This window comes from Lolium perenne, chromosome 7 (assembly GCF_019359855.2).
Source record: "Lolium perenne isolate Kyuss_39 chromosome 7, Kyuss_2.0, whole genome shotgun sequence".
Taxonomy (NCBI): Eukaryota; Viridiplantae; Streptophyta; class Magnoliopsida; order Poales; family Poaceae; genus Lolium; species Lolium perenne.
Genome location: NC_067250.2, coordinates 140,537,624 through 140,550,198, shown reverse-complemented (window position 1 = coordinate 140,550,198; position 12,575 = coordinate 140,537,624). Strand labels below are relative to the sequence as shown.

Genomic DNA, 12,575 nt, shown 5'->3' with positions numbered 1-12,575 from the left:
AGGACATGTCACTGAACGGCTGAAGGACATGGATAAGAAGGGGGTCAGGTTTGCCAGTATCAACGGCACCGGTGAATCACCAAGCGGGCTTGCTACATTTGCTCTCAAGTTCTGAAGGCTCTCTAGTTTCATGTTGCCGTTTTTGGAACGGTGGGTACTCTGTTGAACTTTAGTTGAAGTCACAAACTTGAACTAGAGAGACCAGGAAGAATATTTTTTTATCGTGTGGCCTGTGGGCATGTCAGGACCTGTGTTCTCCATCAGTGTAACCAGTTAGTTCCTATGGCTTTTATATCCTATTTTACTTAACGCCTTAAGCGTGTTTTCAGACTTGTAATGACTATCTCTAAACTAAGCATGGTCCTGCTCTTAGTGTTATAAGAGAGCAGGAGAGGGTGGATGGGTGGCATGCTAATAATAGACCTATATTTCCTGTCTCTGTTTTTCCCCTTCGTGTATCCTCTGAGCCACCGGGCTCCTTCTCTTCTCTGTGTCCCTCCAGATCGGCGTCGGTGACCTCCAGGTCCTGACAAGTTGGTACCAGAGCCGACGGCCCTCGGACCCCAAGCCGCACCGGCGGCGTTTTACCCTCCCTCCCTCCCAAGCTCACACCAGCGAAGTTCTTCCCCATCCTCCCACCCACGGCGGCCACTTCCCCAGTTCATCGATGTCCGACGGCATCAAATCACGAGCCTCGTCCAGGTCCCGTACCTCGTCTCGTGAAAGGAATCTCGACGGGCCGATCCTTGTCTCGGCTTCGACTACGGACGCCGAACTCGCCGCCCTCCGGGCTCAGCAGCGGTCAGAGCGTGATGCGCGCTCAGTCGGACGCCGCCTCCGCAACTATCAGGCAGAGTCGTCCGCGGCCATCAACCTCCTCACCAGTCAAATGGAGAACATGACGGTGATGATGGCAAGGATGCAGACCAGCATCGACCGGCTTGCGCCACAGGAAGGTATGATCACCCCTGACACTGGTCAAGTTCCAAGCTTTGTCACTCCCCCACCACGAGCAAACACCCAGCTTTCGCCTATTCCCGAAGTTCCTACGCCCAGAACCACAACATCCACCCCAAATCCCCCACCTTTTCCACCGAATTTAGGCCGCCTAACCCCAGCCCAATTACCACTTCCGGCTAGCACATCAGATGTTCGACAGAAGTCCGTAGTGTCGGAAAGTGAGCCAATTGTGTCTACGACAGTGACATCGTCGTCGCAACCAAGCTTGGTGCAGCGCACCAATCCCACCACTCAGCCACACTACTACCAACAACAACCACCATCCACAAGCATCAACCAAAACCCTACACCGCCACCAAACCCCGCCTCCACCCTATACCAGCCACAAACCCCAAATTCCCAACACCCACCACAGCCACTCCAGAACCAGCAACTTCCCCCATCCAACATGCCCCAACACCCAACATATAGCCAGCCACACTACCAACACCACACACCTTCCCAAAACCGCTTTCCTCCTCCACCGACACCCAATGGTTCTCAGCAGTACCACCCGCATAACAATAGTGAAGTGCATCTTAGAACACCACATGTAGAATTGCCTGTTTTCACGGGAGAAGCACCTCGGGCTTGGCTACTGGAATGTGAAGATGTATTTAATCTGGTGGAGATTCCCCCTGCAAACAGAGTAAAATGGGGACTAGCACATATTAGAGGGCGGGCTAAGACATGGATAAGTAGCTCGGGAATTTCACTGCAGACTTTGTCCTGGCAGGAATTGAGCCGAGTACTAATTGAGAGATTCCCAGACAACACACTCAGTGATCCAATGGATCAGCTCCAGCTCTTGAAGCAAGTCAATACTGTCAACTCCTATATTGATTTGTATGAGTCTTGGATGACACAAATGAAGCGAGAGCGCAGTTACTTGCCGCTAGATTTCTTTGTGGACAGGTTTATTAGTGGGTTGAAGGACAGCATCAAGCATATGGTGCAATGCCAGAAGCCAGATACCTTGCTCTCTGCTTACTGGTATGCGAGAAAGTATGAACAAGCTTACCTGTTAAATGTGAAAAAGGCAGCACCAGCAGCTCCGACGCCTAGAGCATACCCTCAGCAACAAAATCAAAGACCACCAGCTCGAGACAACCGCAACAGACCACCATTGCAGAACAGAGAACATCGACAATGTTGGTACTGCAATGAAAGATTCTTCCTGGGCCACAGGTGCCCACAAATGCAGCGCGCTCTTAATGCCATCGAGCTACAAGGTTATGAAGAGGAGGATGAACAACCACTGCCATTGTTGATAGACCCTCCACCACCACTGATCTAACAAGTCCCTCCGCAAAATATCCCAGCACATGTGCTTCAACCTGTGCATCAACCAGAAGTGGTACAACAAGCGGCTCAGCCTGATGAAGCCGCAATGTGCATATCAGCAGCAGCATACAAGGGATGTACTGGTGAATCAACTATATCATTATTGCTCAATGTCAACAAAGCTCAAGCCATAGCACTGGCAGATACTGGCAGTACTAGCACCTTCATGGATGTGGCCTTTGCAAAGCGACACAAGATACCATTGACAACAACTAAAGAAAGAACAGTGAAAGCTGGAGGTGGCATTCTAACTTCTGATTCAGTGGCTTATAACTGCAAGTTCAGTATTCAAGGACAACAATTTGTCACAAACTTCAGAATACTGGAACTCCAGGGACCTGACATCATCCTAAGAGTCAATTGGTTCAAGGAACATAATCCAGTGACTTTTGATTTCATTGGCAGGCAACTGACCATAGGAGTGCAAGGAAAATTGTTGACCTTCAAGGATCATCTATTTCCACAAGACAAACTGATCATATCTTCTGATCAATGCAACAAGTTAATTGCAAATGGTGCTACAGGGTATATGTTATGGTATGCAGCAGATGAGAAGGATCAAGATGTAACTAACAAAAACACACCGGTGTCCAACCCAGTGAACAAGCTCTTACAACAATTTCAAGATATATTTGAAGCACCAACTGGGCTACCTCCACAGCGTGCCGGCGATCATCAAATACCACTACTACCTGGTGCAAAGCCACCTAACATCAGACCGTACAGATTGTCCCACAGTCAAAAAGATACAGTGGAACAAATTATTCAAGAAATGTTGAGGAACAAAGAAATCAGAATCAGTACAAGCCCATATTCATCTCCTATCATCTTGGTCAAAAAGAAAGACAAGTCATGGAGGTTATGTACTGACTTCAGAGGGCTAAATGAGCAAATAGTTAAAAACAAGTTCCCCATACCAGTTATAGAGGATCTTTTGGATGAATTGCAAGGTGCTGTTATTTTCTCCAAATTCGACCTCAGATCTGGCTACCATCAAATACGAATGAATGAAGCGGATATTCACAAAACGGCCTTCTCCACTCACTTGGGACATTATGAGTACATGGTAATGCCTTTTGGGTTATGCAATGCACCTGCGACCTTCCAACAACTCATGAATACTATCTTCTCTCCATACTTGCGCAAGTTTGTTCTGGTTTTCTTCGACGACATACTTGTTTACAGTAAAAGTAGAGAAGAACATGTGGAACACTTGGAGATTGTCCTCAGTGTCTTTCGACAGCACCAACTCAAAGCCAAAATGTCCAAGTGTCATTTCGAGCAACCTCAAGTGGAATACCTCGGGCATATTATTTCTGGCAACGGTGTTGCAACTGATCCATCAAAAATAATGGACATTGTCAACTGGAAAACCCCACAATCAGTGAAGCAACTTAGAGGATTCTTGGGGCTAACTGGGTATTACAGGCGTTTCATTCCAAAATATGCTCTCATTTGCCAACCCTTGCACACTGCCTTGAAGAAAAATAGCTACCAGTGGGGAACAGAACAGCAAACTGCCTTTGAGCAACTGAAATCAGCCATGTCTCATCCTCCCTTGCTAGCCCTGCCCAATTTTGATATACCTTTCACTCTGGAAACTGATGTGTGTGATTCAGGACTAGGAGCAGTATTGATGCAATAGTCCAGGCCACTGGCATTTTTCAGTAAAGCTTTGGGTCCCAAAAACTGTGCAAAATCAGTGTATGAAAAGGAAGCCATGGCCATCTTGGAAGCTTTACGCAAATGGAGACACTACTTCGTGGGCAACAAGCTCATCATTAAAACGGATCAATATAGTCTCAAGTACTTGGCCAGTCAGAGACTGCTTGAGGGCATTCAACACAAGCTAATGCTCAAACTTCTTGAATTTGATTTCTCCATACAATACAAGAAAGGAAGTGAGAACTTGGCAGCAGATGCATTGTCAAGAAAGTATCAAGAATCTGAGCAACAACATAGCAGTACTTCTGAACAGCTCATTTGCACAACAATTTCGGTGGCTGTCCCAACCTGGATGACAGAGATCACCAAGTCTTATGTTGGCGATCAGCACAGTACCAAACTGCTACAAGATCTAACAGTAGATCCAACCAGCCATTCAAACTACACTTCTCAGTCAGGAATAATCAGATACAAGGGACGACTGTATGTCGGTTCTACTACTGACCTCAAACAAAAAGTGTTTGACTCCTTCCATTCATCTGCCTTTGGAGGCCATTCTGGGATCCGAGTCACTTACCATAAGCTGAAACACCTGTTTTATTGGCCAAAGCTCAAGCAATATGTGACCGAACAAGTGGCAGCTTGCCCTATCTGTCAAATATCCAAAACAGAAAAGGTTCAGTATCCTGGACTTCTTGATCCACTTCCCATACCAAAGTCTAAATGGTCGGAAATTAGCATGGATTTCGTGGAGGGCTTACCTAAATCGGATGGCAAGGATGTTGTATTGGTGGTAGTGGATCGACTCACCAAATATGCTCACTTTTTACCTCTATCCCATCCATATACTGTGCACAAAGTGGCTGATCTGTTTATCAACAATATCATCAAGATCCATGGACCTCCCACTGTCATTACAACAGACAGAGATAGCTTATTTCTTAGCAAACTGTGGAGTGAAATATTCACTGCAATGAAAATATCATTGCATTTCTCCACTTCATACCATCCAGAATCAGATGGGCAAACAGAACGGGTCAACCAATGCATGGAACAATATCTATGATGCATGGCTTTCCAAGAACCAACTAAGTGGTGCAAATACCTTCCAGCGGCAGAATTCTGGTATAACAGCAACTTCCATACAGCTATTCAGATGAGTCCCTTTGAAGCTCTCTATGAATATTCACCTCCAGTGTTGAATGAGCTGGTGGGAGTAGCATCCCTCTCACAGGAAGCCCAGGATATCTTGGCTGATAAGCAGAAAATGGTAACATTGCTATAGCAGAACCTGACTAAAGCACAAAATAACATGAAGAAATATGCTGATCAAAACAGGACACCAAGGTCCTTTGAATTGGGCGAGATGGTCTATTTGAAAATGATGCCACAGCGAGAGAAAGCTTTGGGTCAGGGAAATCCATTGAAGTTGGCTTCTAAATGGTATGGCCCTTTTAAGATCATCCAAGCAGTTGGCAAAAGAGCTTACAGGCTACAGCTCCCTCCTGGCACATTACTTCACGACGTCTTCCATGTCAGCCACCTAAAGAAGCATGTGGGCAACAAAGCTGTTCCTTCACAAGGCCTACCCCTGGTAACTCCAGAAGGTAAGGTCAAATTTCACCCAGTCGCTATTTTGCAGCGTCGTCAAGTACCTCGGAGCAATGGTGAATATGATGTAGCAGTGCCTCAATGGTTGATTCACTGGGATGGCATGACTGCAGACGAGGCAACCTGGGAGGATGTTGAATTCGTAATGAAGACGTTCCCTGCCTTCAAGCCCTGAGGTCTTGTCTGAAGGAGGGAGCATTGTTAGGACCTGTGTTCTCCGTCAGTTATCTCTGTAACCAGTTAGTTCCTGTGGCTTTTATCTCCTGTTTTACTTAACGCCTTAAGCGTGTTTTCAGACTTGTAATGACTATCTCTAAACTAAGCATGGTCCTGCTCTTAGTGTTATAAGAGAGCAGGAGAGGGTGGATGGGTGGCATGCTAATAATAGACCTATATTTCCTGTCTCTGTTTTTTCCCCTTCGTGTATCCTCTGAGCCACCGGGCACCTTCTCTTCTCTGTGTCCCTCCAGATCGGCGTCAGCTATGTTCAGCAATGCATGGAAATGAGTCGTTCATCTCTCGTGTATGAATGTTCTCCACGGTTGGGCTTGTTTTGCCCACTATAGTAGCTATATTTATTCTGTTTTGAGGGAAGGCAAAATTCCCTGTTGCTAACCCCCTTCGCCTCCCCCCCACCGAGTTCTTAGTTTATCTGATTCATTTTCTGTTCTCTTCTTTTGTCTTATTTTCATGTGTTTTTAGCAACTTACCACTTTCAATCATGAACAAATGCTTTTGTGGCACCAGTAACAGACATCTCATCTGATGCACCTAAAGAACATCTTTGTCATTTGGAAAAGCAACTTACATGCCCCATTAATATGTTGTTAGTTGACAAATCACAACAATGGCTCTTTTGATCAAACTCACAGTATTCTCCCAAAGTATACATTTTATACTTCAGTCTGCTAGTATGTTGTAAAATACATGTACTAAGATGTACTCCCTCCACCCCTTACTATAAGATGTTATTACAACCTGCTAACTCTTTACTGTTTGCCTTGGTATGTACGGATACATACAATTAACCAATCTTCTTGACTACAATTGTGTTACTGTAAGAATCACAAGGGTAATCAAACGACTACTGGACAATATGCAAGATTGGCTGAGGCAGAACTAAATAACAAAAAAAGAAATGGCAATTTACAAAGGCAAACCCATACACTGCATCCACATGCAAAGCTAAAATATTATTAACTTCACTGTAAGTACAGCGTGCAGCAATAGAACAAATTCCGTATCAAAGATAGAATTACTGGATACAGCAATTCTTCACTCCTGTCTATAAAACCACAAAACCTTAAGCAGAATTCCAAAAAAACTTTCCACGGGAGACCACCACTTGGCAAAAGATGCAATGCCACATTGCACCCAAGTGGCCTTTTTACTACAACATTATTTAGCCAACATGTCTGCTTGTTTTGTCCCACCGATGGACAGACCCAATTCAAGGAAGATGCTTTCAGGATGAGCTTGTTAGGTCCATCACTTTGTAGAGGGAAACAGATCAACTTGAGGAGCACCAGCAGCACCATTGTTGCCTTGAACAGTTTTTGATTTCAACCGCAGCTCAGGTGAAGATGCCAGGGCATTGATGGCCTCTTCTGGAGGTAAACAGCGCTTTGAGAAGTACATGCCTATTCCTTTGGTCTTCCGGGGAAGTTTGGCTGCTGCTTTAGTCTTCTGGGGAAGACTGGGACTGGCTGTTGCCTTCGTCTTCTGGGGATGATTCACTGGAAAAAAAATAAAAACAGAAACATTGGTGAGGCTGTCAAGGACAATAGTGCAACATTCCTACTGATAAAAGAAGATGAACAAATAGGGTAGTACCAGGTGAGTTAGTTAAGCCAAGCTTGTCAAGAACCTCTTTCTTAACCTGCAGCCAAACAAGAGCAGCTTAATGCAGCAAAATCTTTGATCCATTTAACCTCTCTTCAACTAGTAATCATGCTACTAGTACATGAACAGTAATGAACCAAGTAAGATGTGTTGATTGTATTCTGACCTGCCAGCGGTTATCAACAAAGTCAGATATCTCCCTCACTTTGCGGTTCAGTTGAATCTTTGCAACAGTTGGAAATTTCTGATGCAGTGACTCAACCAGCTTGTTGATACCATCTCGACTTGACAGTACCACCCCAACCTGGTTTGGAGTTAAACAAAGAATAAGTAAAGATGTCTTCAAAATACCATCTCCAATCAACAGAGAATACAAATGAGTCATGGCTACTTACAATTTCTGGCAGATCTGTATCCAGTATAGAGGATGCAGCAGGACTACTCTTCGCATTCGACTGATTGGTTTCTTCAGCAATTGCAGAACTGTCAATGACTGGTACATCGACAACTCCACCCCCTGGACAGATACGCATTGAAAGAACTTGCAGACAAAGCTGCTCAACCTTCGAAGTTCCCATGAGATCTTGTGCAGTCAATAGTTCAGCCTTTTCATGAGCTAAGTTGGATATTACAAGAGGTTGACTCTTACGGAGAGCCTGTTCAGTCAAATTGTTTAGCACTTTTTGCTGGCGTAGCAAAGTTCTGAATTCCTCAATTTCTGGACACTGGCTGGGTGGCAAACTACTGGCCTCATCATCTTTATCATCATCCAATAAACCTTCTATCTGAATGCCCTGCAGGAAAGAAACTCCAGGTGTTGAATTGTATGATGGATACTTGGAAATGCAGAAGAAAACAATGATCTCACATATGTTGCCAAACAGAATTGAAGGTGTATCAACTAAGAAGACCCACTTTTTTTTGTTTTTTAAATTGAATTATAATTTCTACTCTTATCTTCTAATAGGCATTGGCAAAAGCTGTTTGTTTAGAAAGCCAAAGGGAACAAGATAAGTATTTGCAGGATGGACTAGCTAAATGCATTAAAGAATATTGGAGAGTTTCTGTTACATATTTGAATGCAGGTTTAAGCTTTCTGGCTTCCACTTTCATTAACTCAAGTTGGTAGTTGCTTGGTTAGTTGTAAGCATACACAGACAAACAAATGTGAAATACAATTTCCACCTTATGTTAGCAAAAATAATGCATTTGTTCAATGATACAAGCCAAGAATATACCTCATTATCTGACAGGTAACCATCAGGCACGACAAAACTATCTTCCTCTTCTTCATCTGTTATCTTGGAATCTTCCTCTACAACCTCATCAGCGTCCTTCTCACAGTCAGAAAGGCTCTCACCAGGATCCTCCTGTGCAACAAACATAACATGAGTATCTATGACAGACAGAAAGGACAAGAAAGCAAGATCACCAGCAATTACCTCCTCCCATTCGTCATCACTATCAATTTCATAATCAAGATCAGGGTCCATCTTGAGTGGGCACTTTGGACCAACAAAAGCACTGCAAATATTATAAAACATAACATGATGTGACAGTATATTAGAAAACAACAACAACAAAAATTATATACTGCAGATTAAGTTTTAACCTTTGCTTCCTCCAAGTGCCATAATAAGCCGGTCTGTTACTTTTGGCAAATTGCAGAAGCTTTCTCTTTATCAATCTAGTTGTCAGAGAATTATTACTATTGGTGGCATGACACTGCATCTCACTGGCTGGAAGCATATCAATGTCATTTCCCAGTTTATCTGATTCATTTTCGTGACTTGAGTTGTGGCAAATGTCTTCATTTGAAGTAGAAAGTACTTCATCAAGCATGTCATCAGAGGTTTTTTGAAGCTTGAGTGCTTTAAATGCCTCCTTCTTAGGTTTGTGTCTGATACCCCATCTGCTGGACCTGTTATAGCTTGATAACTTTTGCCAACCAGTGATCTGCAACCTGTGAAGTATTCCCATTCAATAAATATCAGTGGTGTATCTAAAACATGTAAAAGAGAACAATAATACATAGCACTTGAAATTTGCCAAAAGTAATTCATGAAACCGATGTAGCCATTTCTCTGGGAAGGCCAGAGCATGTTTTTAAGCAATCACATGCATGTGTTAACAAGTTAACCTAGTACGAGAAACAACATTGACTCAGGAGACATTGCTCACCTCCGAAGATACTCCAAAGTCCACCTCTCTTTCAGCGAGAAGGAAGAATCAATTATTGATGTAGCAGCTGATACCAGCTCCTTGGTGGTGGTGCATTGATCAACAGAGCATGCACCTGTGTTATTCTCTCCAGATTGATCCTGTTTTTCACCATCCTTACTTTTGAAAAAGCGCTGCATCAAAGAAGCTTGCTTCTGAAGGGCCTGTTGTTTCTTGAGCTGTGCAGCTTCCTTCTCAAGACGCTTCTGTTCTTTCTCAGCTTCCTCTTGCTGCCTCTTTTGTTGTTTCCTTAATTCAGCTTCTTCCTTTTCACGGCGCTTCTGTTCTTTCAGTGCTTCTTCTTCCTGCTTCTTTTGGCGTTTCTTCGCTTCAGCATCTTCCTTTTCACATCTCTTCTGTTCTCTCAGTGCCTCTTCTTGCATTTTCTTTTGTTGTTTCATTATATGCTGTTCCTCTTTCTCCTGGCGTTTTGCTTCCTTCTCAAGTTGTTTTTGCATTTTCTGAACTGCCTTCTCCTACAATTTGGTAGTATAACATCAAATTAATGGATAAAATGGGCATGCAGTTCGCCTGCTACACTGCCATTGTACTATTGCACTCCTATACCACTTAAAAACAGACCTAATTTATGGTGTAGTGTTATACAAGAAAACAATATATCCACCAAACCAGTATACTTAGCTCAAACATTAAAACCAAATGATCCTTGCTAAGCAGGTGCATTATGATATCCTAATTTATTTTGGAAGAAACTAAGGTATCTTGCAAGTGATGGGGCTAAGAATGAACACTGCAATAACCACCAGTATAATGACACCATGGTTATGTATATGTATTGAGAGTTAAAGCAATAAAATTAAAAAAGTCACTGGAAATTTGAGTGGCATGCATCAACTTCATGTATAGGAATTTTAGCATTATATTCATACCATATATAAAATACCTAACCACATTCCTTATAATTCTTTAAATAATTGAATGAAATATCTTAGATGATGCAATGGAAAGAGACACTAACAGTCATAGAGGCATTTCCATTTGGCAACTCAGAGGCATGTACAGTCTCTATTATGCCAGCAGTTCCCTCAGTTTCTCTCATCTCTTGCATTGACTGGTTAGCTGTTGATTCTACATCTTTGGCAACCCTTTGATCACAAATAAATACAAATATTAGTGCCTCAGAGCCTCAAAGCTTTAAATGAGGTGTGCTTGCCAACACCAATAAACAAAACAAAGTGCAAGAGGTACACACCGTGGAATGTTGTTCTTTTGTGTCAATCTTTCCACCATTGATCTGATCCCTTCCAAGTTCAATGCTTTGCTTAGCTTTATTGATACTTTTCTAAGCTCATTAACTTGAGCTTCAGCTCCTGGAGATTCCAGAACTGACAAAGATGCTGAAATATACATCCACTTAGAGGGCAGAAAACAAAGGTATTGAGTAGGCAATTTAACTGAGGTCACAGTTCTTGCAGTTAAATGTCAAGACCAAAGCTAACTTACAACAGCATTTGGAGAGTAATTTAGCAGCAAAACATGTTATATATGCAAAGAATAGGCACAGATTCAGCTATGCAAAGACGAAATTCAATTTGCATATGAATGAACTACATCCAAAAGTTGGCAGATGGAAGTTGAGACATGGTGGTAAAAAGAAAAGACTTACAGTGAATAGCGCTGATCCTCTCATGGATCTTCTTTCTGGCAGTTCTTCGGCCACTTAAGAAACCACGAATTTTCACAGGCATTAACTTCAAATCTCTCACCTGCCAATTAACAAGAACCAGGTAAGCCACCACGAAGCATCAACACAAAATTTGGGCTGAAGAAACACATAGGTAAACTGAATTATTACAACACCAGCTTGTAAATTAGCAGCACGGTAGGTAGGATTTACCTCCCAGCACCAAAGAGACATCTCCGATTCATCCTCCAGCACATCAGCATCCGGGCTGGACTGGCCATACATCATCCTCTGCCCAATGAGCAGCACGGAGCTACGGACCGAAGCCACCGAGACACCCTCAGTCCCCTTGAGCTTCTCAAACGCCTCGTCCACCAGCTTTGTCAGCCCAAGGGCGCTCTCCTCCAGCAGGCACCCAATCACCGCGTTGCCCGACAGGTTGCCTCCTTCGAGCTGCATCCTGTGGCCCGAGACCTCCTTGTAGTACTCGAAGAGGCCCTGCAGCTCCTGCCTGCACCCGGCCACCAGGGCCTCCTTCTCCGCGGCGGCAATCGCGGGCCCGTTGGAGGCCCTCTTCCGCTTCAGCTGCTTCTGCACTTGCACGATGGTGTCCGTCAGCGTCGGCGGCGGCGCCTGCGCTGGGGCGCCGTCGATGTCCATCGCGTCGCTCGGGTCGGGCTCGTGCTCGGCGGATCGGTTGAGCGCGACGGGGCCGTCGACCTGCATCTGCGACTGGTCCGGGATGGCGGCGTCGCCGGTGCTAGGGGCTTCGGAGCGAGCGACGCCGAGGATTGCGTCGCCGCCCTCCATCGTGGGGATTGGCGGCGGGTAGGGTTCGGATCGCGGGTTTGTGGGGGGGTCAGGTGTCGCGGACGCCTGCGCGGGATCCGCGGCGCATTCCTCGGCGCGGTCCTGACAGCGAGCAATCCTCTACCGCTACCTGCGCATGCAACGAATCAGGATCTGGTCGGGTTCGGATTTTTCGCAGCGGGGGACGGAGCGGGGCGGGAATACGGGGAATCTAGGGTTCCTTACCAGCGAAGGAGATCCCGCGCCGGTTGCCGCCGCCGAGGAGGGCGCCGCCCGCGAGAGAACCGAGCTCCTTCCCCGTGGAGGCGGCACGCGCGCCTCGGTTGGCGGCACACGAAGGGGATCCGGCGGCGGGGAAGGGTGCGGCCGGTGCCTGGGAGGCGACGGAGGGCGGCGGCCGGGAGGCGGCGGTGGGACGGGAAGGGAGGGCGGGTTTGGA

The 12,575-nt window shown here is 45.1% G+C and overlaps 1 protein-coding gene across 1 annotated transcript; it reads right to left on the bottom strand.

Moving 5' to 3' along the window:
- Positions 1-6,764: 6,764 nt before the first annotated feature.
- On the bottom strand, positions 6,765-12,548 carry LOC127318741 (chromatin assembly factor 1 subunit FSM). Its single transcript, XM_051349222.2, has 13 exons — positions 12,362-12,548; positions 11,540-12,266; positions 11,309-11,408; positions 10,895-11,039; positions 10,661-10,787; positions 9,643-10,157; positions 9,074-9,424; positions 8,904-8,985; positions 8,700-8,831; positions 7,857-8,255; positions 7,628-7,765; positions 7,453-7,498; positions 6,765-7,355 (listed from the first exon to the last, which is right to left on the bottom strand). The coding sequence occupies exons 2-13, from the start codon at positions 12,134-12,136 to the stop codon at positions 7,108-7,110; spliced, it is 2,880 nt and encodes a 959-aa protein (XP_051205182.1). The 5' UTR covers positions 12,137-12,266; positions 12,362-12,548; the 3' UTR covers positions 6,765-7,107.
- Between the last annotated feature and the right edge of the window lie 27 nt (positions 12,549-12,575).

What these genes read in the sequence shown, in the direction of transcription:
- LOC127318741 (XM_051349222.2), bottom strand. Translation starts at nt 12,136, where the DNA reads ATGGAGGGCGGCGACGCAATCCTCGGCGTCGCTCGCTCCGAAGCCCCT. An exon ending in GGCACTTGGAGGAAGCAAAG is followed by an intron (nt 8,986 to 9,073) that starts GTTAAAACTTAA and finishes TAATATTTGCAG; the next exon opens with TGCTTTTGTTGGTCCAAAGT. An exon ending in GTTACCTGTCAGATAATGAG is followed by an intron (nt 8,256 to 8,699) that starts GTATATTCTTGG and finishes TCTTTCCTGCAG; the next exon opens with GGCATTCAGATAGAAGGTTT.